Raw genomic sequence first — 24,405 nt, forward strand, 5'->3', positions numbered from 1 at the left:
AAAACCACAAACCACAAAAAATGCAGAAATATATATTATATATACTTTATAGACATTTAAACATGAAAACAAAAACACAAAGAAGAAACTAAAAAATAAAGTTGCAAATAATAAACTTTTACCATAAAAATATCATTGAGTTCCCTTGTTTATTATTCTTATTCCAACGATATGGCAGGCCTGTCTTGAAAACATTGGCCACCTGGCCAAATTGGCTAACAGAACGAAAACGAAACTGATTTGAATGGCAGTTGAATCCGGCGGCAGTTCGCATTTGCATATGGAATCGCAAGTTCTAACCGGCTGATCATCATACAAATCGAAATTTGACGTGAAGACTATGATAACCTGCAGTGAAGTGAAATAATTCCCAGGGGAATGAGAACAACTTTCGATATCGGCGGGAAGAGAGTGAACTTGAGGCAAGGCCAGACTTAAGACCTGGTCGGTAGAATTCGCAATCGACATGGCCAACACACCGAGCAGCGTGGGCGATTGAAGTGGCAGTTATGGCCATAAATACAAATATGTACGTTCGCGTAAGCAGGTATTGACTGTGAGATATCAGCAGCAGCAGCAGCAGTCGCAAAGTCGCAGCTGCCGAATAGATGTGCAATACTCAAGAGCTCCCATACGGATCCGTAGGTTGGACGCCGCTGGCCGGTGATGTAAGCTCCGGTTCGGTTCTGGGCTGCCAATTACCGCTTACCGCATACCGCTTACCGCCGTCTAACCGCCGTCTAACCACCGTCTAACCGCCAACTTGTAGAATGTAAAGCTTCTGCAGGTCGCGAAAAACTCGCCCACCCACTGCCGCCGGCAAAGCGTCATCACCATCGTTGCACAGTGATCTTTGCGAAGTTCGATGCGAAACAGTCGAAAAAAGATCGATGGGAAATGGCATTCCTTCCAGCTTAAATCGGGTAGGTATTTATTATCGAGTGTTCTGAGCTATAAGGCCCCTTATCGACTCGGAACAGCCAAATGAGTCGCTTGAAGAACGCTGCCCCAAAAGGCGGGTTTTCGATTGTGCTTTGCATTCTGATATTCCGATATTCCAAGTATCGTTAGATTGCGCAGCAGAGAAAGTGATTAGATGTGACTTAACCCACTGACTCTTCAGCCCATGACCTACTATAACAATACTGCCTAGAGGCATTTGAAAAAAATACAATCTGAACAAACAATTGCAAGAAAATAATAACTTTTAGCCACAGCAATGGCGTCATACTTGTTTGTACGTTATTATACTCAAATTATTTGAATACAATTATGACATCAAGTTTTTTTGTATCAATCATGGTTGTTAACACAGTAAATATATGAAATTAATCAATTTGTTAGTGGAATTATGGTGTCATTTTTACAAACCATTTTTGATTACTAATATGAAATTTCTTATATTTTTTGTTAGTAATATAAGCACAGATATATATATAGTATGGATCTTAAGTTATTTTTTGTATTTATGGGGTTCCTTAAAATACTACCTTTTCAGTTTTAGTTTTTGACTAAGTTGTTTATCTTTAAGAAAATCGTTCCTATTTTTAAAATAATAATATTCCTTTATATATATATATATATATATATATATATATATTTTTATATGTAATAATTTGAGTCACGTTATCTTAAAAAAATTCCAAATATTTTTGAAGACATTTCTACTACCCACTAGATCCTTTCTCTCTGTGTACCCACTCCAGGTAGAACCGGAGATGACCTATATTGCCATGTGCGCTGCCCGAAATAGAGGACCCGCCTCGATCCGTTGTCTATTTCGGGAGGTGTTTTTCTCTTCCTTTCCTTACCTTACCCGACAAATCATAATCCGAAAGAGGCGCAGGCGATTCTTAGTTGCCCTAACCCGAAGTACCCAGGTGCTATAAATAAAATGCCATCAAAACTGAGCGATCGCATGTACGCATAGCCACCGAAATAGAGAGATGGGAAACTAAATGATCGACCAGGTGATACCCTCTATACGATTTGGGGAAACTACTACCTAAACAGAACCAATTTGTTTTCACCCTGATCCGTTGATACAATAAACAAGCTGGCGGGCAGAGCCCATGAATGAAAAACGTCGGAAAATACATCTTTCGAAATCGCTTTCTTCTTTTTGTTTTTTGGCCGCCGCATTCTGCGTGGTGCTGTGGATATGGGATGATGTTTGTCCGATCGGCCAGAGAGGGGGTCGGTTGGCTCTTCTATATGGCCGGCAACAAGTTGGATTTTTCTAAAAATGAACACACACGAAATAGCTTCGTCTTTGGCGTTAAATACGGACCACGACATCCATCGGTGTGTCGAGCAGCGAAAGCGACAACGCATCTCGGAAAAGTCGAAAAAGAGCGGAGGAATTTGATTTGATTTTCCCTCTATTTTCCTCTATTGTGTGTGGGGCGGCGGTACAACTGTGCTCTCCGCGGCGGTCCATCTAAGGAGCATATTCCGAAGAAGCGATGCTTTCCGCGACTCGGCTTTCCCGCAACTAGTTGCGTTTTGGATGTCAACACGATGTACACGCGCACAGCGGCGATTCTGTTCGACCAACTGCCACTGGCAGCGTGAAGTGAACTGTGGACTGTGACGAATTTTGGAGGTGATCCGGCTGGGATTACCCATATATCATCTTGAGCCAAGACTGAGAGACCGAAGACGGGTCCGTCCGAAAGAGATTCATATTCATACGGGGCACCTTGACCGTACAAATCGTGGGAAAACTAGGTAATAGCCATAACCCAGACCACTAAATGTTATCCTATAACTGGTTGTTCTAGATTTCATTATCATCCATTCAGGCCTCTTATTTAAACCTTTTATGGGCATGCTTTTGGCCCAGGGAATCGAATTTCATGCACAAAAACAACACATTTCGTTTTCGGAGCGCAAATCGTGGTGCGTTTGTGTGTGTTTGGCGGAGAGAGCGCCACTTGCCAGTTCCTCGTAGACATTTTAAATAGAATTCCCGTGCTGGCCACCGATCTAGAGAGAGATCAGGCCTGCTCCTCCGCCTCCGAGTCCATCTTTCCCTTCCCCTGCCGGCGATCATCAAAATAACAACACAAACCGAGGCGAAAACGTGTGTTTCTCACATCGCGTATACGCAACGTAGGGCTAGTTTCATATTTACCTTTAACTACCATCTGTTTTTAGTCAGGATGGATGTTATTCAAACTCTACTTATTTCTATTTTTAAAATTCTAAACTTACCAGTTCGCCAATAACTCTCAATCCTTGGAGCATCCTTTTCATCCAAGTTTCATGTTGATAAGCAATCCTCATCTCTTATTAAAATGTTGTATTCCAGTCAAGACCAATGCTGCGTATGCGCAACATATTCCTGTACATTACGTATACGCCACATCTTCCCTTGCATTTACAAACTAACTGTTCCTTTAACTCCCCATTTCAGCCAGGATCAGAATGCAGGAACTGACGAGGGTCTGCGACCTGAACGGCAATGCTGCCAAAGCTGAGTTGGTCCCCTTAGCTCCGGCCAGCAGCAATTTGGAGCAGCTGCTGCCCAACATAAAGTTAGAGCACGATCCCGACCTGGAGTGCTGGCTGCCCACGCCGGAGCATCCGCAACTCCGGCTGGATCTCAATAGCACTCGGCTGCTGTTGCAGGGCTCCGACGACCCACTGATCTCGCATGGCGCCACCAATGATGGCCACGACGAGGACCATCCCTTCAAGACGCTCCTGGCCCGCAAAAGCATTGCCCACGAGACTCCGCACAACGGCACCTGCAGTCCGCTGACCAAGCAGCAGCTGAAGGCCAATCTTCTGATGGGTAATCGAAAAGCCAACAGGCAGCCCTTGCAGCTGGAACCCGCTGCTCCCACGCCACAAAAGACAGTAAGACCAGTGCCAAGCCAAAACCGATCCCAAAAACGAGGAGAGACGGGAGCCATGAAGCTGCGATTCCACCATCAGGCTCTGCCCGCCGAGTACGCCGCCCACTACGAGGCCACCCAGGGAAGGAAGCCATCCAGGCCGGTGCTTCCGCCGCCAACTGCTCCTCCTCCTCCAAGTCAGGCCCACGAGAACGTGCGCAGCTGGCTGCGGAAGATTGCCGAGATCCAACGCAGCGCGGAGCGCCAACAGCAGAAGCAGTCAGCCGCTCCTCGACCTCCGCCTGGACCTCCCACCTCGCGATCCTCCCCCATTGCAGCCACATCCGTAGTGCCTGTTAAAAGTCCCGAGGTAGCCACCGCCTCCAAGCGCAGCTCCCTGAAGTACGCCGATCTGCCCTACATGGGCGAGATCACGCTGGATAACTACAAGCCACGTCGCGGTCGGAAGCCCAAGAAGGCGGACATCTGCCACCTGATCTACAAGAACTACGGCACCATTGTTCCCGCTTCTGTGGCAGCCATGCCGGTAAGTGCTGCTCCGCCGGCGTTAACATCCACGGTATCAGTGCCGCCCGAGGAGCCACTCAATCTTTGCCTGCGAGACCAAAGCGGCGATCGCTTCTCCATCTCCAGCGGCGACAGTGAAAAGCCCACGACGAGGACCACGCCCACAACGACCACGACGACGACGGACAGCTCCTCCCACCGAACCACGCCACTTGGTTCGGGGAAACCCCTAACTCTAGAGGTGGCCGGAAGCGAGGATCAGTCCTTGTCAGCCGCCAAGTTGCTGCTACAGCCAGGAGGACTCTACTATCAGCAGCTGGTGGAATCCTGCAGCCTGGGCGGGATGCCTATGCCGCTGGAGACCATTGAGAAGGACAATCAGCTCTCACTCAAGATACCCATACCAAGTGGTTTCTTCACCAATGAGACGTCGCCGCTGGCCATGCGGAAGCGCAAGCGGTCGGCCATCTTCATACCGCCCATGCCCGCCGAGCACTCGTCGAGTCCCTCCAACGAGGTCAGCATCTGCAAGTTCAAATTCACCGGCGGGGCCAAGCCCACGCTGCAGGAGAAGAAGATGCTCTCGGTGGACGCGGAGGGCAACTACCGGTACTACAATGGCACTGGGGACAAGACCATGCGGGGATACGAGTTCATATCGCGCGATCAGCAGCAGCAGCTCCAGCAGAACCAACAGCAGGGCCAGCAGGAGAAGCTGTTCGTGGATATCCCACCACCATCCACCGATCTCAGTCCAGAGCTGCTGCACATTTCACCGGAGTCGCCCACGTCAACGCTGCTCCTGCCCAGCAGCAACCACTTGGTGGCTGCCGTGGGGCCTCAAAGTCCGGCATCCCAGTGCTCCAGCTCCCAGAGTCCCATGCCTGGCCAGACGCAGGCGAAATCCTCCTCCGAGAGCGACCGCAAGCGGCGATCCTCGAGAAGATCCAAGCAGCGCGAGAAGCTGGAGAAGACCTTCAAGGAGAAGGGCTTCCTCATCCAAACCCAGCAGCTGCAGTCCGCCGAAGGAGCCACATACTGCAAGTTCAGGCAGCTGAAGAAGTTCACACGTTACCTCTTCCGCAACTGGAAGGACCACATACCGGAGAGCGACCTGGCCAAGCACCAGAGCGGTGGTCGGGAGGATAGCTTACCAGGTGGGGAGACGCAGACCACGTAGGACATCCGGCAGGAGATCCGGAAACAAGCCACACACAAAGCACTGCCAAAGATTTAAGTTTAAGACCTGTTTATGGCCGGTCCATCACCGGTCGGCGTTGCCAGTTGAGGCTGGAGCAGAGCAACCCATGCCGATTCCGATTCCGTCCATGCGGGCTGCACCACAATCCGATCAATGATCCTCAGCCGCGCTTCCTAGTCGTTCATCAGATTTTCTAGTGCATAATAAAATGTTATTGTTAATAAATAAACTCAATGTTTAACCATACAAGATATAACTTAGTAATTTCATATTAAAAATGGTACAACCAATTGGTTTAAGTATACAAATATTCAAATTATAGGTAGTCTATGGTAAAAAGGCATCGTAGTTTGTATTTTACAAAATATACGTCAATACAGTAACGTGTTAGTACAAAAGATAAACTCCAAAATGGGCGATAAGTCTTTTAGGGTTATGCTCGCTCTCAAGGTCGTTTCAATGCCATTGCGAATACTTCTCGTTATCATCGTTATGCTTATATAGAAGATGTCATTGCATCCCGGTTCCAGATTATCCTAAATGTTAGTTACAGTTAATATATAAAAAATTTCCAAAATGTTTGCTGGTATGCTTAGGTAGACGATTGAATTTTGACTCGAATTCGATCGAAAGATGTTTGGAAGATGGGGCGAGCCCGTGCTCAGATAAATTCTCACTAATATTGTCGTTCGATTTGGGGATTTGGTTGCTTGATTAGTTCAGGTGGCAGTTCATTCATTTGGGTATCCTGGGCCAGGCTTGGGCTTACAACTAAAAAACACGTTTCCTTTTGCTTGCAATCGATTTGTGCGTCCTTCGACTTCGTCATCAATTCGAACTCATTGAGCTCTCATGTTCCTTGGCCGTCAACACCAGAGAGTACTCCGGCACCCTGGCATTCATGGGGCATACGTACTCCGTCCAGTCTACGTCGCTCTGGCCCTTGGAGCTCTTGCGGCGCTTCAGCGAGAACTGCGTGCGTTTCACCGGCTTCAACTTTGCAGTGATGTTCAGCGGCTGGTAGCCGGGTGCCGATTCGGCATCTCGCTTGCTCAGGATCACCGGCCGACCCACCAGCTCCTTGAAGTGCATGGCCAAATGGCGGCGCAACAGGGACTTGCTTGGCGGTATCGACAGCAGGTCGGCCAGCAAATCCGCATTGAATCGCGACTCGTACAGCATCAGAGCCCCGTGGACACCAGCACCACGCAGATTGGGCGTGTACTCGGACAGGTCGATGGTCTGCAACCAGCCCATTATGCGATGGGCTGTCCAGAGCTCCACGTTCTCCTTGTCCGGACTGGCTGCACCCTCATCCTCGCTGACCACCTTGATGGAGCGCCTTATCAGTCCTTCTGCGTTCCAGGACATGCGGCGCATGCACAAGATGCCCGCCCGCAGCGAGGCTATGTGCAGGCAGGAGCTGACATGCAGCTGGGACAGATCCTCAAGCGTTAGGCGGTGCAGCATTCGACCGTCGACCTTGGCCAGCATAAAGTAGTCCTTGTATTGGGGCAGACCAATGTCATCCAACCAGCGCAGAACCCAGGCCACATCCAAGCTGGATGCTTTTAAAGTAAGATCGTCGAATTCCTTTCCAGTTAGCTCATCGATGGCCAGCATAATCTTCTTGCGGTGAAGCGGCAGCTTTAGATTGAGCTCTCGTTCGATATCAACTGGCGAGGCGGTGAAGATTGACACAGAGGGACTAGCCTTCAGCCATTTTCTGGGGGCGAACACTTGATTTAGTCATTTTGTTTTTTGTGATTACGGATTGTTGACTCACCGGCAATTATCTTCGTAGCATCCCAGGCCCATGTAGGCCAGCCAGTTGCACACCTCCTGAACTCCCCAAGTGGTCCAGTGCTTTTCGTTTTCTCCAAACAGCGGCGTCTGGGCACTCCACTCTATGCGTCCACCGGCGGTCGATCTGGATCCTCCGCGTCGAAACTGCGGCTCGGCCTGCTCCAAGGCGGTCAGTTCGCAGTTGCTGCTATTGCTGCGCCGCAACTTGCCGAGTATGTTGCGCAAGCCGCGGGCAGATCGTTCCCTCAGCTTTGGCGAGGGCGTGAACTGCGACATGAAGCTGGAGGTCATGACATCCTCTGCCTGGTGAGGATTGTCCTCGATCAAGATTTGTTCGTTCGAGGCAAAGGCCACGTTCCGCTGTTTGCCGCTGCTGTTGGCATTCACGTCCAAGGCACGGTTGTTATTGTTGTTGGCCAACTTGCCATGCGACCGGGGCAGGCTGTGGAACTGCGGCTTGATTTGGTGGCGCAGCGCCGAGGGCGGCGTCTTGGGAGAACCCATGAAGGCCTTCTGGTTGATATTGCTCAGACTGCCATATGGAATAGTGGCGGTAATGCCACCACCTCCATCGTTGGCCTGCTCCAGGGCAGTGCGATGCAGCTTCAGCTCACTTAAGGCACTCATCAGCTCCAGCTTCTGTGTCTCCAAAGCCGAGCGCGAAATCATCTGGCGCTGCAGCTGCTCCTCCTTGTTGCACAACTGCTGGCTCTTTTCGGTTATCAGGCCCTCCAGCTCGATGATCTTGTCGGCCTGCTCCGAGACGCGCTCGGCCAGCATTTGATACTGCAGGGCCAGGCCCTCCTTGTCGCGCTGCAGGCGACGCATCCGCTCGTCGGAGTCCTGGCGCGGTATGTGCGTCTCCAGCCAGTCGCTGATGATGGCCGCCGTCACAGGATCCGGGGCTGGAGCAGCCAGGCCGACCTGCAATGGTAGACATATGAGCTGTGAGCTCCCTTGTATCTTATCTTGTTTTGAGTGACTCACCTGTTGCAGGGCAAGAGCCAAAGTTTTTGCTGTGGACAGCACATTGGTGGCCGAAATCAAGTTGCGCTCGCTGAGGGTCAGGGAAGCCCCTGCCCCAGCTACCGATCCCGCTCCCGCCTGGGTGGCCGTGCTGGAGATGAGGCCGTCCATCTGCTGGAGCGCCGCCTCGAGCATTTTGCTGCCCTCCGTCACTGTCGCCATGGAGTCCAAGTCGTAAGCCTCGCTAATCCCGGGTGATCGATGTGTGTGGGCCGTCTATTGCGCGGCTAGTGCATCGTTATGTAAGCAGCTCAGGCAAGGCACGTCATTTCGCATACGTTCGTGGCAAATTGGCATTTATGGTTATTAATTTTAGGGCTAATGGGGGAAAATATCACGAAAATAGTTTAGGCCTATCGGACTTCGATATCGCCAGGCGTTGCTTGTCGAAACACATCGGTCTATCGGTTATAGCGAATACACCCACCGGGTAGCCATTACACCCACCTTAATGATTTAATTATAAAGATATTTTGGTGTTATCGATAGCCAAACATCAATCATGCTTTTGAAATTTGATAGAACAGCACACTGGGCCAGGCGATTAGATTTTAAGTGAAAATCTTTTTTATAATATAAATGCATCATAATAAATTTGTATAAGCGTAATTTTTATTTATCAACTTTTAATGCACTTAATAGACAAGTTTTTTTATCACATGTTTTAAAAATACAATCACAACTTCATAGAGGTATCCCATGTCTAAATAGTGATCCAATAACTCAAGTTATGGAATCTAGAAGTGCATAGGTGTAAAAATCGAACATGAAAATGGGTTAAAATTTAAACCCTCTTTAAAAAAGAATATTAAAATGTAGACTTTTAGATAATGCCACCACAAGTTCAAAGAGGTATCCCACATCAAAATCGAGATCCTATTACTCAAGTTATGGAATCTAGAAGTGTAGTTTTGGGGTCCCATTCTGAAACCCATTGAAAATACGAAAAAATCGAACATGAAAATGGGTTAAAATTTTGACCCGCTTTAAAATGGAAAATTTGAGTGTAGAATATTCGAGAATTCCACCACAACTTCAAAATCGAGACCCAATTACTTAAGTTAGGGAATCTAGAAGTGCAGTTTTGGGGTCTTATTCTGAAACCCATTGGAAATACGGAACATGAAAATGGGTTAAAATGTTGATCATTTTAAAAAAGAATATTTAAATGTAGAATATTAGAGAATTCCACCACAAACTCATAGAGGTATCCCACTTCAAAATCGAGATCCAATAACATAAGTTATTGTATCTAGAAGTGCTGTTTTGGGTTCCTATTATTAGTTTTTTACTGTAATTAAATATATTTTGGTATTATACTTTGTATTATTAAATTCTACTTTCTCATAATACAATTTTTAATCTCTGAGTATTGAAATAACTTAATCACATTTGGAGATTGAACTTTTATTGTGAGTACAGGCTAAGATGTATCAGCTGTGACCTTGCAAATGTTGTGAGTATGTTTTTATCCACTTTTATTAAATGTATGAGGAACAATATGTTCATCCCTTTGTAGTGTTTTTTTTTTAAGCCAAATACACACAAATGTGTATTTTGACAATTGTAGAGCCAACGGAATAGGTAAACAAAAGTGAATGGCATTACTCGATTCCGAGAATATGTTTATGCTATATTTGAACAACACATCACAGATCCGATCGCTACATATGTTGCTCCCACCTGCGATTCACTGGATGTGAGAATGGGGCATTGCTCCAGTGACGATTTCTCCAAATTGCTCCCCGTTGTTGTCGTGCATCTGGTGGCAGATATATACATATATTCCACCGATCGTGTTGTTCTACGAGGGGACGCAACGCATCGCATTATAGCAGAGATCGTGGATGCCCCCCCTCCAGCTCCACAGCCCACTCCATGGGATGCTCCATCCAACAACAACCGATTATTGGCCATGGAAAACCACTATACGGCTCGTATTCAGTCTCCGGCTGCGAAAGCGAATGCGGCGGGATCCGTTCGGATCGCATTTTATTTTCGCTTTTTCCCATCGCACATTTACAGTTATTTCTAAAAAACAATAAAATTCAGGCAGCGGCGTGGAAAAACGCTACATATACTCCAACGATCCGCATATCCCACCAATCGGCCGTATTCGTGTTTTTCCGCTTTTCCGATTTTTGTTTTGTGTGCGTGGCAAGTTCACCGATTCTGGTCTATATTTTGGAAAACGCATCGGCGCAGCCTCGTAGTTGGAACGAATATTCCGAGGCGATCGGTTCGTGAGATAAAGCTGATCAGTTCAGATCCTATAGACACGTACACCCCAAAAACAGCAGCAACATGAGCAGCGTCGTAAGCACTTGAGATCCCTCCAGTTTCCCAGGATTACCACTAAGGAATACCCTTTTTTTTGCTTATGCCAGGATGAAGATCTTACCCCCGAGCAGATTGCCGTGCTCCAGAAGGCCTTCAACAGCTTCGATCACCAGAAGACTGGTTCCATCCCCACCGAGATGGTTGCCGATATCCTGCGTCTGATGGGTGAGTCCTGGAATGCTGAGTTCCTTTGTAAGGGCTTACTAATCCTTTTGGGTTTGCAGGTCAGCCCTTCGACAAGAAGATCCTGGAGGAACTGATCGAGGAGGTCGATGAGGACAGTAAGTAAAAATCTCTATATACATTAATCTAATAATTTTGAACCATTAAATACGATTTAATAAACACCCTTCAAAATAGAATCAAATTTTTAGCTAGAAAAAGCGCACTATTTATGTCAAATAGTCTTCCAATTAAAATAATTAGCTGAAAATAGTCTATTTACAATTTCAGTGGCACACATTTAATTTAATTCGGTTTTAAATAACTATAACAGTGTGAGTTTAAATTGCTATAAACAAAGGTGCTACCTAAATAAAATAAAAAGTGCGAGTAAATACTAAATAAAATACAAAAACATCAAGACTATTAATAAATTTATATAAAAATCTTTTAAGAAATTATACCTTTAATATACAGAAATAATCTAAAATTTTGTTTGTGACTTAATCGATAAAGTATTTTTATAAATAGCCAATTATGCTCAATTGAACTTGTGCAAATGAAATCAACTGTAACAATGTGCAGAAAAATATCATATTACAGCAAGGAACAAGCAAATAAATATTTAAGTGCTCTAAATAAATCAGTGAACCTAAGATAAATGAAATCAGAGCATTATAATAATATACATATACCTTGATAAAGATTCCGCTTGATAGATAGAAAAATGTTAGTTCTAGATGGGTTTGAACTTTTGTGATCAAAAATCATTTTCAGCTTAGTCTATCTTATCTTTAGCTGGTTATTACACCAATTCAAAGATGATTCACTATCGACTGATGATCATATCTCAGTTCCCCACTGTCATTGATTTATGATCATCGCTGTTTCGGGGCCCCCATCATTAGTGCCTATCATTCCAGTTAGCTAATTATATGCCACCTATTATTTTTGGCTTTTTTCAGAGTCCGGTCGCCTGGAGTTCGGTGAGTTCGTGCAGCTGGCTGCCAAGTTCATCGTGGAGGAGGACGCGGAGGCCATGCAGAAGGAGCTCCGCGAGGCGTTCCGTCTCTATGACAAGCAGGGCAACGGCTTCATTCCCACCACCTGCCTGAAGGAGATCCTCAAGGAGCTGGACGACCAGCTGACCGAGCAGGAATTGGACATCATGATCGAGGAGATCGATTCCGATGGTTCCGGTACAGTGGATTTCGATGGTGAGTCCATATACCATATTCTAGTGGCTTGCCATAGCATCCACCCACATATAATATTCAGCATATAGTGATCATAAATTGCGATGATCTTGAGATCGCGCGCGATCGCTCGATTATGACAGCTTGATCACCGCTCCCATGGAGCATATCGGTCGCTATTTTTAGTCGCGACACACAAATTCGATTCCGAACATATTCCACACGCATTTTTCATTCCCCTGGCATTCTCGTATATCTACATTTTTGTTTTCGTGTTTATGGAATATTTATTTATAAATGCATATAGCGGTTGCTCTGAAGCTCTGTGGCATCGGTTTAATGTCTGTCATTTTGTTTAATTTACAGAATTCATGGAGATGATGACCGGCGAGTAAATAAACGCACTGCGTCTGCCACCCACTCAAAACACCCACAACCACCACCCCCCCTCCCCCTCGGAAAACCCCCTGGAAACACAAAAACACACACACTACACACACACACCTGTTGGGCACACGTTTGTTTGCTCCTATTTGCACACTTGTTTCACTTTTTATTTGCATTTTCCCCCGGTTTTTTTTTTTTTGTTTCAAGGGAGCAAACAAATCCACGTACTTCAGTTTGACAATGCCAAACACGAGTAGAAATAGAACTTTTGTACTACTTTTTTATACTAAAAGAGCAACGGAATACTGTGTATGCGAAAAAATAAATGTTATGCTATAGCAAAAAAAAACCCAAAACATTTTGTTTTCCTTTGTTTTGGGATTACTTTTTCCCACCAGGCAAACAAAACCATATATTTCACTTTGATAATGCGGGTAAACAGCGGGTACTAACTGAGTCGTAAATCTTATTCAGTCACAATATATGTGTAGGATTTCATCACGTTTATAGTACACTTCTAGGTTTATTCTCCTTATATGAATGTTATTTATACTTCCACTGGTCTTAGCGAAAATCAACGCTTGACAAGTATTAAATGCCAACGAGCAACGGAACTTAAAATTAATGATCAGACAGGCCATTAGTCACACTTTTCTTTTCGGTGACAAATTTTTATTTATTTTATTTTCTTGTCGTACTAGTATTTCCTTTTGCCACAGATTAACAATACCACTTATTTCGCTTTCTTTGTATGAATATAATCACTTTTTATTTAAAAAGGAAGAACCACTGCTGTTTTTTTATTAGCCCATAAATAATGATTTAGCATGGCTAGATTAATATAATAGCCAGTTTGGTTTGCTTTATTCTTGATTTTATTATCCAAAAGCCACAGAGCCTTGATTTTTATTGCCCAACAAAGATTTCCCATACATGGAAACTAAAAATTTAATTTATAATAAGGTTGTAAATTCGTTTATTGACAACATCAAATAAAGTTGTAAGCTCAACCGTTTGCTTTTTAAGGCCTAACTATGATTTGTTTATTTTCCTGTTAATATTTAAACAATATTGGGATTTACAGACAGAAAAGCTTAATGACTTGTACTTTATATTTAACTGCATCGTAAGCCTAATTTGCTCATAGTTTACCAAGATTTATAGGCAATATTTAATATTATTTTCACAGACTTCCGGCCTGGGTTGGCTAGTACAACCCAAATTGAAATACTTTCTATACCTGTTAGATCTCATAGGTCTTAATCATCGTTTTCAAAGTGACAAGACAACCTCATGGTTATTATTAAGTGGAGCATACATAGTTATCTGTTTGCTTGACCACTTTTCCCTTAATAAACAAATAAATATGGTGCTCTTTATCACCGGCTGACTTCTTGTAGCTTAGCTTCGATCGTTGAAGAGAGACGTCTCTCTCGCCGTCTTAACCACGGTAACTCTACAGGTCTACAGGTCTACAAAACGAGCATTGGTGGTATTTCGTACCGCTGAGTTGAGCGCTGGGCGTCGAGCGTCGAAGTCGAACGTCGTACCGCTTCTACGAGTCTACAACTCGGGGGCTCTCCCTAACGATACGTGAATTGAACCCCACCGAAAACTGAACTATCCGCGAGTTTTCCGCATTTTGACACAGAGTCTCGTGATTCGCGGTTCGCGATTGATAAAGAAAACAAGGCCCTCTATATTTAATATATATCCAATATGCCGCAGAGGTAAAGAAACGGATATTTATATAACTAATAACAGTGACCAAAATGTGTTTGTTTTGGCTTATGCGGTGTGTGAGTGTGTTTGTGTATGGCCAAGAATCAAGAATAAAGAATGCGAACGTGTTAGAAGCAGCAAAGCCAGAGCCAATGGTCATGCCAATAAAAATTTATGATGGCATAAAGTTTTTTGGTAGGCACCTGCCTTTCATCGATACTCTCTTGGCCTTTTCATTTTACTTGACATGGGCTTATCAAATAAATTATAAAACTAAATTGGTCCTGATAAAGACGGCCCGTCGAGCTGTTGTAAATTTGTGCGTGTGAGAATAGAGGTGTTTCGAGTATTTGTGTGTTTTTCTTGAGGCGATTGTCAAGTTCGCTTGATAAGCGCTTTTTGTGTGGCTTTTTGTAATTTCAGCCATGATTGAAAACAAAAGCCATTGCCACCGGTTTGGATGACACGCGCTGCAGTAATTCTGGGGCCAGGAGAGGGGGTTTTTATGAATTTTTAGCTGGCTATACGGGAAAATTCTGCAGTTCAGCGGCAGAAACCAGACGCCGACGTCAGCCGCCTGTGACGTGAGTCACAACAATGGGCCACCAATTAGCACTTGACTTTGAATCAAATCAAGCCGAAATCAGTCGCAAACATGATAACGAACAACACAATTGTCCGATGCGAAGAAGAGGCAAACAAATCGCGTGTAATTCGCGTCTAACCAAGACTAATGGGAGTGTTTCTCTGCTTTTTCTTGAAGTTCCACGAACAACTGGTCGTTCCAGCCACTCCATCGCCAGCGGAGCAGCAGCGGGTATCCCCAGCATGTCCTCAATACGGTGCCGGAGACTGCAGTGCTCACCACGCCCCCGCCCACGCGAAAACGTAAGTAACATAGTTTTTCTATTCATTCGCCATTTGAATTTGGCGCCCTAGCAAGCAGTGCAGAAAGCAGTTTACAGTGGCTGTTGAGCTGGAAAAACTATTGGGTGTATTTTGGGGTCTAATTGGTTGACAATCCTTTTAAAATTTGGTATGTGTAAGCACTTTTTGTAATTCTGCAACTTTCAATCATCTTTATTTAGTTTTTGTCTGATTTTTATATATTTAGAGGCTTAACAGTAGGTACTTAACAGATGACTGTTACACCTTTGCGCTAACCAACACTGTGCCAAGCAGTATTTTGACCAGGGTGGCTAGGTTTGTGGAATAAATACTAGATTTATCTGGATGCATTTTTAAAAAATATTTTTCTGTGGAAAGTTCCAAACAAGCTCCGTTTTGGCTTACACCACCCCCTTTAGTTACTTATATTATAATTAAATAACTTATTAAAAGTATTTTAAAACGAAAAAATAAAATGCAATAAAATATTTGAATGGCTTATAGCAAGTGGAAAATAGATTTTGAATATTGGTAAGCTCAAACTTGAATTGTATACTAACAAAAATATATATTTTATTTCATATCAATTGCAAATATTTCTGTAAGAAATAAACATTCGGAAAAATATTTAACCTAACTTTAAGTCTACTAGTACTACAACATATAAATTCTAATTGGGTTTTAAATAAATCTTCAAAACAACTGCAATATTTAGTTTATCGGGATGATACATAAGTACAACTTTTATTTTTAAACTACGCGCCCTTTTTGCCGAGCTTAGTATTTAAATGGTATTTTCGTGGGTTTTCGCCGTAGCCCGTTAGGCACTTGGCAACACTGCCCACTAATTAAAACAACAACAACTGAAATAAAAACAAAATTACAGCGCTCACAATACAAATTGCTGGCGTTGCTGCTGCGGAAAGCGGACACAAGCGCAGATTCTTAGCAGCGCGGAAAAAGCCGAAAAGCGCGATGAAAATGCTCGCGGACACGGAGCGTGAGGAGGCCCTCAACTTGGTGAGTTTTCCGGATGCCTTTTTGCAGATATGCGAATGCGAATCCATGACAACGGCATCGCAGCAACAAAAACAATAACAAGCCTGGCGAAAAACCAAAACCATGGCGATTAATTCGACCACTCTGGATATTGACTAATTGATTATCGATTATCGCTGATATGTTCTGTTCTTCTTCCTGCTTTTCCTGCCCAACCCCCCGCCCACCGCCCACCGCCCTCTCACACTCGGCTTTATTGATTTGTACACGGAACGTGCTTTGTTTGGTGGCGCTATCGCAAAAACACCAACCCACAAACGACACACATATATAATCTCTGGCTGGCGGAAACCATGAAAAACACAAAATACCAAATACAATATATGGAACGCGAAAATATGCAAAACCCACATCATGCCCGCAGCAAATTGAGTTCGAATGGGTGCTGCGGCAAGAAGTACACGCGATACTGAAGCAACTAAGGACCATTCTGGTGGTGAGTAGGGATGAGTTATGCCAAATTCTTGATAACGAACATGTATATCCTAACCTATAGGAATGCGCCCATCGGTTTCCGGTGCCCCTGTACGAGAACGAGGGAAAGAAGACTGAGAAGTTCATACTCACCGTGTCGCCCGATCAGCTGAAGGCCGTGCTAACACTCACGGGCGATGCCATCACACAGGCTGTAAGTCCAGTAACTCCCCTTAAATGTGATAAGAAAACAACCCCTATTGGATACCTAAATTGCCCCCTTTTTAAGGGAAATATCTAAGCTTGCAGAGAGATTACAGTTGAGGAACCCCCCCAACTGAGACCCTATTTATCAGGAAAACAACAGAGAGCTTACAGTTCTGAAAAGATTGTAAATACTCTGAAAATACCCCTCCTAGATAACCAACTAAAGCCCTACTTTTAGAGAAATAATAAATAACGAACAGTTTTTTGATTGATAATATCTCGAAAAGTAACCATAATATATCCCCAACTAAAACCATATATTTAATAAATAACTAAACTTGCACAGAGCAGTTCAAGAATAGTTTATTACTTCCGCCTAGATTAACGGGGATATACCCCTAATAGTTCCCCAACCGGAACCACAGCTTTTCTTCAAAGAAACTCGTAAAAGTCTTGTAAATCTAATAGGAGAAATGCCTTTAAAGCTCGTTCCGTAAAGATGATTCAGTCATTGGTATATGGTAACTCCCCCAAAAGCAATGGGAAACACCCCCCGCTGTGCCATTAAACAAATCACATATTAGTGTGAAAGAACTTAACTAGATGCTTTAAATGCTTTGAATGTTTGATTGACAGAGATGATTCAGTCTTAGCATCAGTTAGGATGGGTAATCCCCTTCGACCTCTTATTAAAAGAATAAAGCTAGAAACATTTTATAAAAAGAGAAGCTTCACTCAGCGTTACAATCCGTGTAACTTCCCTATAAAATTGTCTTAATTACTTTATCAATTTATTTTAATTTATTTATTTCTTAGTGCCATGTGCTACAAAGGCAGTGATTCAAAATCACTTAACAACATTCTTGTTCTAAGCAAACTTTCTTTCCTTCGTACTATTACGTCATTTCGTTTTTAGTACATGAAAAGTTTTAGTAATCATTTAGCAATATATTTATTTTCCTTATCTGGTAATGAAATGACACATGTGTATATTTCCTATTAATCTAATGACTTAGCTAGCCACAACAAGTGATGCCTGTCCCATCTGTTCCATAAAATCACAAACAACCTAATAGTGCATTCCCTTTCCCAGGACATTAGCTTTAAGCTGTGCAAGGCCCCGAGCCAAACGCAACGTACCTCCATCACACATGACTCGCCCTGGAAGCTGCAGCAGGTCCAGGATGCGGCCAATCATCTGCAGACCGCCATCAATCACATAGACGATGTCGACGACTCTTATCACTTCAAGTGAGTCACGTTTTGTTTTGCATGAGATCTGCGACTCGAGGTTGTATTTATACACACATGTTCTCCCCCCCCCAGAACCTCCGACGAAGTGCTGCATGTGATAGGCAACATTCTGGATGCCCTCCAGCGCGGAAGAAACAGCCTGCTGGTGCCCAAGAAGAAGCCCATTGACGAGCTGATCAAGGGGCGCAACATGAAGTCGCTGGTGCCCAATCTGCCCGAGGATTTGGCGGTGAGCTTCTACCTGCAGAGCCACAAGCTGATCATTGCCGTCTATCAGCTGCTGAACAACCAGGGCACCATGCGCTTCGATTCCCGCCAGGCGGAGGCCTCCGTCCAGTGGCTGAACGATGTGCTGCTGCTGCTGATGAATGGCCAGAAACTGTGCCAGCAATTAAAAGACAAGGTGAGTCGCCGATGAAGCACCGGAAGTGGGCAAAAGAACGTTCGATATGTGTGGCTGCACACAAGCCTAAAAAGTTGTAGAAACGGAAAGAAGGGCAGTCACGTATAGCAGCCAAAAAAGAAGTATAGAACAACATTAACTAATTATCATTCTTTCGTGGCAATAATTAGTATAATATGAAAGTGTTCTAAAGAATGTTGATTTCATCATCCGACTGTCTGTCTATGCTCAAGTTTTGTTTGAAAAATATGAGTATTATATGATGTTCGCCCCCCAAGAATGAAATCTAGTTCTCAGCGGGTGAGAAGTATACACAGAAAAGTCAATTATTTCCTAGTGAAACAACAAATGTACTTTTTGCCTACACAGAAGAAAAACATGTTTTGATATCTACAAAAGACTAGTATAAACTAAATTTTCTTCAAAAACAATAACATTTTAAAATCTTATATTTATTATTATTTTTTCTATTATTTATTAATAGAAGTATGTTTTCCGGAATCATTCCTCTTTATTCTTTGCTGTTTAATAATAGAAAACAAGTCAATAGTTTTTCTTTTATGATAAATCATTGTTTTTCGCTTGGTATATCTCAGGAAAGTGTAATGAGAAGATATTCTGACAGCTGGCTCTTGAGAAGATCAAAGTTTGCCTATAATTTATAGGTCAGAATATCTTGAAAGCATTCAGCAATTACTATCCGCCCACAAAATCACTTCTACTTGAAACACACCCACCCAAGTGACGTCTATTTTTGGACTTAGCCGGCAGTGATAAGGCGTCTGCTCTTGAAATGATATCACAGCGATACGCATCCACGAAGCACATGTGCCGAGAGCCGCAGATGCTGTCCCATTTTCCGCACCCACAAGATGCTGCCAAGTTTTATTTGGTTGCTGGCCAACTGCCAGGGCCACGCTGCAGTTCTTGACTGTGACGCAAGTCGGCAATTAAAGTGGCCAATATGGGGATTGGCACAACTATGGCAAATATGGGGGATTGGGATGGGCCCTCGAATGAATAGTGGGTGTATTTTTAATTTAATATTTTCACTCTTCCGCAGATATCTGTGTTTTCGGTGTACAAAGATTTCACAGTTGGCTCGCGTTCGCCCTCAGCGCTTTCCTATTGAGACGGCGACGGGAAGTGGTACCAAAATGGGAATAGGAATCGAAATCGGGAGCGGATACCTTGATGGATGGCAACTGTGGAACGGCGACAGAAACAATAACAACAATAATAGCTAATAAAGAACCGTACTTGTAATAGCGAAGTAAATAATGTTAGTTGAAATGTTGCTACTGGAAAACGGCACACCCATAATACCCATGCAAACTATACTATACACTATACAATACTATACCATACCACACTATACTGATACATACAGTACAGAGAGTTATCTATACATACATACAACTAGTTTAATGTACACAATCAACATTCATGTTAAATTACGATTACGTAGAACCTGAGTTCATCGCTTCACGTCACTCCAATTATGCATCAAAATGCAACTAAATAGCATTAGGCTGAGAATTGAAAACGGAAAATGTATGTGAAAACCAATTGTGTTTTGTATGTGTAACTAAATGAAATTGCTAGATAATTATAGTTTACTCGTACGTGTAATTTAATGTAATATATTATGTCCCATTATTTATGTTTGCGAAGATGCAATGTAATCCACCAAGCAGTCGGCAGAGTCAATCGGTACTTACAACTTACAACTTATATACACCCCCAATAGGCCTCCATAAACCTAAGTACATACACACGGAAGGGGGCGCCTACATCGGCATTTACATGATATTGTTGTAATAAACCAAACCGAAATGTGAACAGAATTTTTAATTGTACTAAACACCGTTTTGTATTCGTAATTGTATATCCGTAATAGTAATTGTATTCCCCGTACTCGTTAATGGTTAATGGTTAAGCGCGCCTAATCCTAATCTAATCCAAAGTCATTTGTATCAACGGCCTTTACTTCTCGTTTACTTTATACATCTACCAGGGAGTTTATAAAGATATATAAGAAAGTTATTGAATGAGATGCAACGAAAACAATTACCACTGTACTTATTGAATATTGCAATTGCCTAAGCACCCCCAAAATGCATGGGAAAAGAAGACAACTATTTATATAATCACTAAGCGTACTTACTGTCCACATTCATTTAATTGTTGTTGAATAAAAATTACCTTTTACCAAAATGCCGTGTTCTTCGAAAAACTTTCGAATTCTGGCGCTAAAAGCACGATTGCTGCGATCGATAGCAGCGATGTCGATAGGCCGGCGGTTTGGCAACGCTCGCTTCGGTCTTAGCCAGTTTTGTTTATGGCCAACAAGAGGCAGTTTCAAGTCAGCAGGCAAGCCCAAAGGTTTGCCCACCAAAAAGAGCTCCCCTCTTCTGGTAAGCGGGATTTTCTCCCCAATTAAAGTTAGATTTTCGGTCTTCTAGGTGGGACAAGTGCTATTACGTTAAGTGGCCAATATGGCCAGGCAAAAATGCCAAATTTGAGTGTTGACTTGACGTGCATGTCGAAATAGACGCGGAAACCAGTTCGCGGTAATTGTTATGATGCTGTGTTGTAATCTAAAGTCAGCCCTGCGTCAACATTAGCACATTTAACCATGTTTCTGGTGTTGCTGCTGAAATGTTGCTGCTGCAGATGTTGCTGTTGCAGATGTTGCTGCTGTTACCATTCGTGTTTTGTTTTTTTGAGTTTGCTCAACGGCCTTAGTCGCTGGACTGCGTCTATTAAAATCACACAAAAGTTGACCGTGGCCAAGTAACACACTAAGGGGAAGTAGAAATCGAAAGCCATTGAGCCAAAGTGTCAATGGACTTTCGGATGTATCTTGATTTTGATTAGCATATCAGTTTTCTTTTACTTTTCCCTGTTTTTAAAACAAGTTTTTTCCCAATGCTTGACCTTTTTGGCTAACTTTGTAGGCAGCTTTCAAAACTCTTCTGTTTCCCCATATATTGGTTTGCTTAATTAGCAAGTTAACAGTCAATTTTGGCAAAGTGAAAAAGTTAATGGAGTTATTACCATAAGAAATAGGGTCATGTTTTAAAAGAAGGTTAGTCAAAATAATAGATTGGTGATTATAACTTGATGTCAAGTAGTAATTTTTTGATAACAAATTTAATATTAGAAATATATTTTTGTGGTTCGATCTCTGATTTTAAAATTGAACTTTTGATAACTAATTGTATATTAATATTAATAATATTATATATAAAAATGTTTGCTTATGATCAATGCAATTCTTTTCCTTGAAAGTGTTTGTATAAATAGCTCCTAACAGACTTCAAATTAAATCTTGGTAAATTTTTCCAGTAATCTAAATAATGTAGATTTCACAAATTATGAAGATATATAGTTCCAGTAATCAGTAAAATTTTGATTACCCCAACCATGAGTTATAAGTGCACACATATGTATATTAGCCATTTTTATAAGCGGGCCAGGGCGTCACGTAAGCCGAGCATTTTGAAAACGCGCCGAGTCACTCGGAAACCTGCTCCGCTGACCCCCGAAGAAGGTCGCCGGCTGATGATGAGCCAGTTTATGTGTGATATCAAAGTGGCCGGGTTTATGGGGCTGCCGACCATAAAAGCCACTCTCACGGAAACTCCACTTAACTACTCGACCCAGTCCAAACTAACCTGCAGTCCGTCTCGTTGCAGTTAAACCAAAAGGCAGTGCACTTTGAACCCCGGACGCAATGAGCAACAAAGGCGGAGAAGTGCTGCTCGTAACCGGCGGCAGTGGATTTCTGGGCCAGCACCTCATCAAGCAGTTGCTGGAGCGGAAGGAGGAGCTGGGTATCAAAGAGATCCGCTCGCTGGACATAGTGCCCTACAAGAACAACATCGGGCATGAGGAGACGCCCCTGCTGCGCACCTTTGTGGCCGATATCTCGGGCGATCGGGAGGCACTCAATCCCATTTTCAATGGGGTGGACGGGGTTTTCCACTGCGCCGCTTCGGTGAAAATCGAGTATCCGCCCAACTACGACGAACTGGAACGCGTGAACATAAACGGTGAGTGAGCAGACAAAGTACCCCATAAGAAAGGTAATTCGAGGTAAAATTTCTTTGATTATGATGGGCCTCAAACCACTTTGATATGATCCCAAGTAGGTGAACAACTAAAATTAGATCAGCTAACCAATAAACCTGTTTTTCAACTCATCATGACACACAATATTTAATTTTAGGCACCCTGTCTGTAGTAGATCTGTGCATCCAGAACAATGTTAAGCGTTTGGTCTATACTAGCTGTACATCCGTTTGTTTTGTGCCCTTTAAGGGACGTAGTACCTTCTCGGCGATTATTAACTCCACGGAATCCAAGACAGACACCCCCACACTCGACAGTTCCAGTCTCTGGGAGCAGGACAACCAGTTCCTGATACCAGGATACGCCTCCAGCAAGCTGAGGGCGGAGAACATAGTGCTCAACTCAAATGGAGCTCCTCTACAGAACCAGGAAGGTGAGTTCGATCGAATAGATACGAAAATACTTAAAAGAAACCTAACCCATTAAGTATATTTTAAAGTAAGCCAGATAAAATAGTTATTCCCAAGTTTAAATAGTAAACCAAGTTTCAAGGAAATGTAAAATTTTGTTGAGCAGTTTAAAGCCATAGTCTTACATTATTAGCTTGCTTAAAGATAGTTAGTTAGTTAGATAGCTAGTTTTAAAATATTTTTTCAAAAGATACAATTATTAAATTTATAATATATTTCCATTTCTTATAGAATACCTGGCCACCAGCGCCATTCGAGCTCCCTTGACATATGGCGAGTGTGATTCGCACTTCATCACGGAGGTCTTTGAGTATCTTTCCACCCGCGGATGGGTATTCCCAAGGATCGCGGGCGTGGGAGGCAAACAGCAGTTGGTATACGCTGGCAACGTGGCCTGGGGACATATCTGTGCCTACAAGGCCCTGAAAGTATCCGATAAGGCGGTGAACGGACTTCCCGTCTTCGTCACCGATGACACGGGCATCAACGATGTCTCCCGATTTGTCCAGAAGATGGCGGTGCTGGGCGAGCGGTTCAAGGTGAAGACCAGCTGGTGGTACATTCCCCACTTCCTGTTCTTCTTCCTGGCCTTCCTGCTGGAGGTGGTGGTTCGGGTGGCTTATCCCTATACCAAGTACCGCCTGCGGTACTCCCTACGCGCCCTCGCCTCCTACACGTCCTCGATGCTGATGTACAATCGGCTAAGGGCCTCCATCCACATGGACTACATGCCGCTGTTCGATCCGGAGGCGAGTGCCGAGCGGAGTGCCAAGTGGTATGCCAGGTGGTGGGACGAACGGCAGCAGGCAAAGAAGCTCAAGAAGTCCAGCTGAGCTGCGCTAATCCCACATTACGATAGTGTACTACCCGATATCCTGAGTGGATTTGTGTTCACTGCCCCGCTTGATGTCCTGTAAATATCCTGTTAAATAAAATGGTTGTTGTTTGTTTTACAAATCCGTGTTTTAGTTTTGCAAAAGGAAAAGCAACGAAAAAGTAAGAAAAATAATGGACCTCTGAGCTGTAGCTTATATTTTGGGAGCAACTACTTGGATAAGTAGGTTATATTTAAATAAATCCAAGTAATGTTCGATTTGACCAACATCAGACGCCTTTAAAAGGCTTTGACTAGGCTAACCACAATTTGTATACCATACCCTTTAGATCGTTAGGAATCCATTTAAAATATCCCCATTGACAACCCAGTAAAAAACACTTGGACAGCTTATGTTTTTGAACAATGTTCATATTGGTTTATTTATCATTATGAATTAATTTATTTATTTCTCAGTTATTTCATTATAATTTTTATTTTATATATATATATATATTTGTTTGTCTTGGTTTTTTCTGTTCTTCTTGTTTTTTTTTTGTTGCTCTAGAGCATTTCTTGCCGTTTGTTTTTTAAACTTATGTACCATTA

The 24,405-nt window shown here is 43.4% G+C and overlaps 5 protein-coding genes across 7 annotated transcripts; 4 read left to right on the plus strand and 1 right to left on the minus strand.

Moving 5' to 3' along the window:
- The first annotated feature begins 209 nt into the window (after positions 1–209).
- LOC119553040 lies at positions 210–5,811 on the plus strand. 3 transcript variants are annotated; one of them, XM_037863104.1, is made up of 2 exons: positions 210–923; positions 3,419–5,811. In XM_037863104.1, the coding sequence occupies exons 1-2, from the start codon at positions 866–868 to the stop codon at positions 5,548–5,550; spliced, it is 2,190 nt and encodes a 729-aa protein (XP_037719032.1). In that variant the 5' UTR covers positions 210–865; the 3' UTR covers positions 5,551–5,811. The 3 variants fall into 3 exon arrangements, with proteins under 3 accessions (XP_037719032.1, XP_037719034.1, XP_037719033.1); XM_037863106.1 differs by lacking the exon at positions 210–923 and adding an exon at positions 2,407–2,605; XM_037863105.1 differs by lacking the exon at positions 210–923 and adding an exon at positions 2,408–2,730.
- Positions 5,812–5,897: 86 nt separating this feature from the next.
- LOC119553042 (liprin-beta-2) lies at positions 5,898–8,796 on the minus strand. Its single transcript, XM_037863107.1, has 3 exons — positions 8,365–8,796; positions 7,358–8,301; positions 5,898–7,297 (listed from the first exon to the last, which is right to left on the minus strand). The coding sequence occupies exons 1-3, from the start codon at positions 8,563–8,565 to the stop codon at positions 6,400–6,402; spliced, it is 2,043 nt and encodes a 680-aa protein (XP_037719035.1). The 5' UTR covers positions 8,566–8,796; the 3' UTR covers positions 5,898–6,399.
- A 1,763-nt stretch (positions 8,797–10,559) lies between these two features.
- On the plus strand, positions 10,560–12,837 carry LOC119554505 (troponin C). Its single transcript, XM_037865442.1, has 5 exons — positions 10,560–10,719; positions 10,791–10,908; positions 10,968–11,024; positions 11,871–12,122; positions 12,468–12,837. Exons 1-5 carry the CDS (start codon positions 10,708–10,710, stop codon positions 12,494–12,496), a joined length of 468 nt encoding a protein of 155 aa, XP_037721370.1. The 5' UTR covers positions 10,560–10,707; the 3' UTR covers positions 12,497–12,837.
- A 1,355-nt stretch (positions 12,838–14,192) lies between these two features.
- LOC119554397 (protein rogdi) lies at positions 14,193–20,282 on the plus strand. Its single transcript, XM_037865282.1, has 8 exons — positions 14,193–14,218; positions 14,974–15,098; positions 15,985–16,118; positions 16,522–16,593; positions 16,654–16,785; positions 17,872–18,029; positions 18,105–18,435; positions 19,499–20,282. Exons 1-8 carry the CDS (start codon positions 14,208–14,210, stop codon positions 19,565–19,567), a joined length of 1,032 nt encoding a protein of 343 aa, XP_037721210.1. The 5' UTR covers positions 14,193–14,207; the 3' UTR covers positions 19,568–20,282.
- Positions 20,283–20,779: 497 nt separating this feature from the next.
- LOC119553819 (3 beta-hydroxysteroid dehydrogenase/Delta 5-->4-isomerase) lies at positions 20,780–23,935 on the plus strand. Its single transcript, XM_037864446.1, has 4 exons — positions 20,780–20,852; positions 22,137–22,493; positions 22,670–22,945; positions 23,214–23,935. The coding sequence occupies exons 2-4, from the start codon at positions 22,175–22,177 to the stop codon at positions 23,813–23,815; spliced, it is 1,197 nt and encodes a 398-aa protein (XP_037720374.1). The 5' UTR covers positions 20,780–20,852; positions 22,137–22,174; the 3' UTR covers positions 23,816–23,935.
- The last annotated feature ends 470 nt before the right edge of the window (positions 23,936–24,405 follow it).

This window comes from Drosophila subpulchrella, chromosome 3L, assembly GCF_014743375.2.
Source record: "Drosophila subpulchrella strain 33 F10 #4 breed RU33 chromosome 3L, RU_Dsub_v1.1 Primary Assembly, whole genome shotgun sequence".
Classification (NCBI taxonomy): Eukaryota; Metazoa; Arthropoda; class Insecta; order Diptera; family Drosophilidae; genus Drosophila; species Drosophila subpulchrella.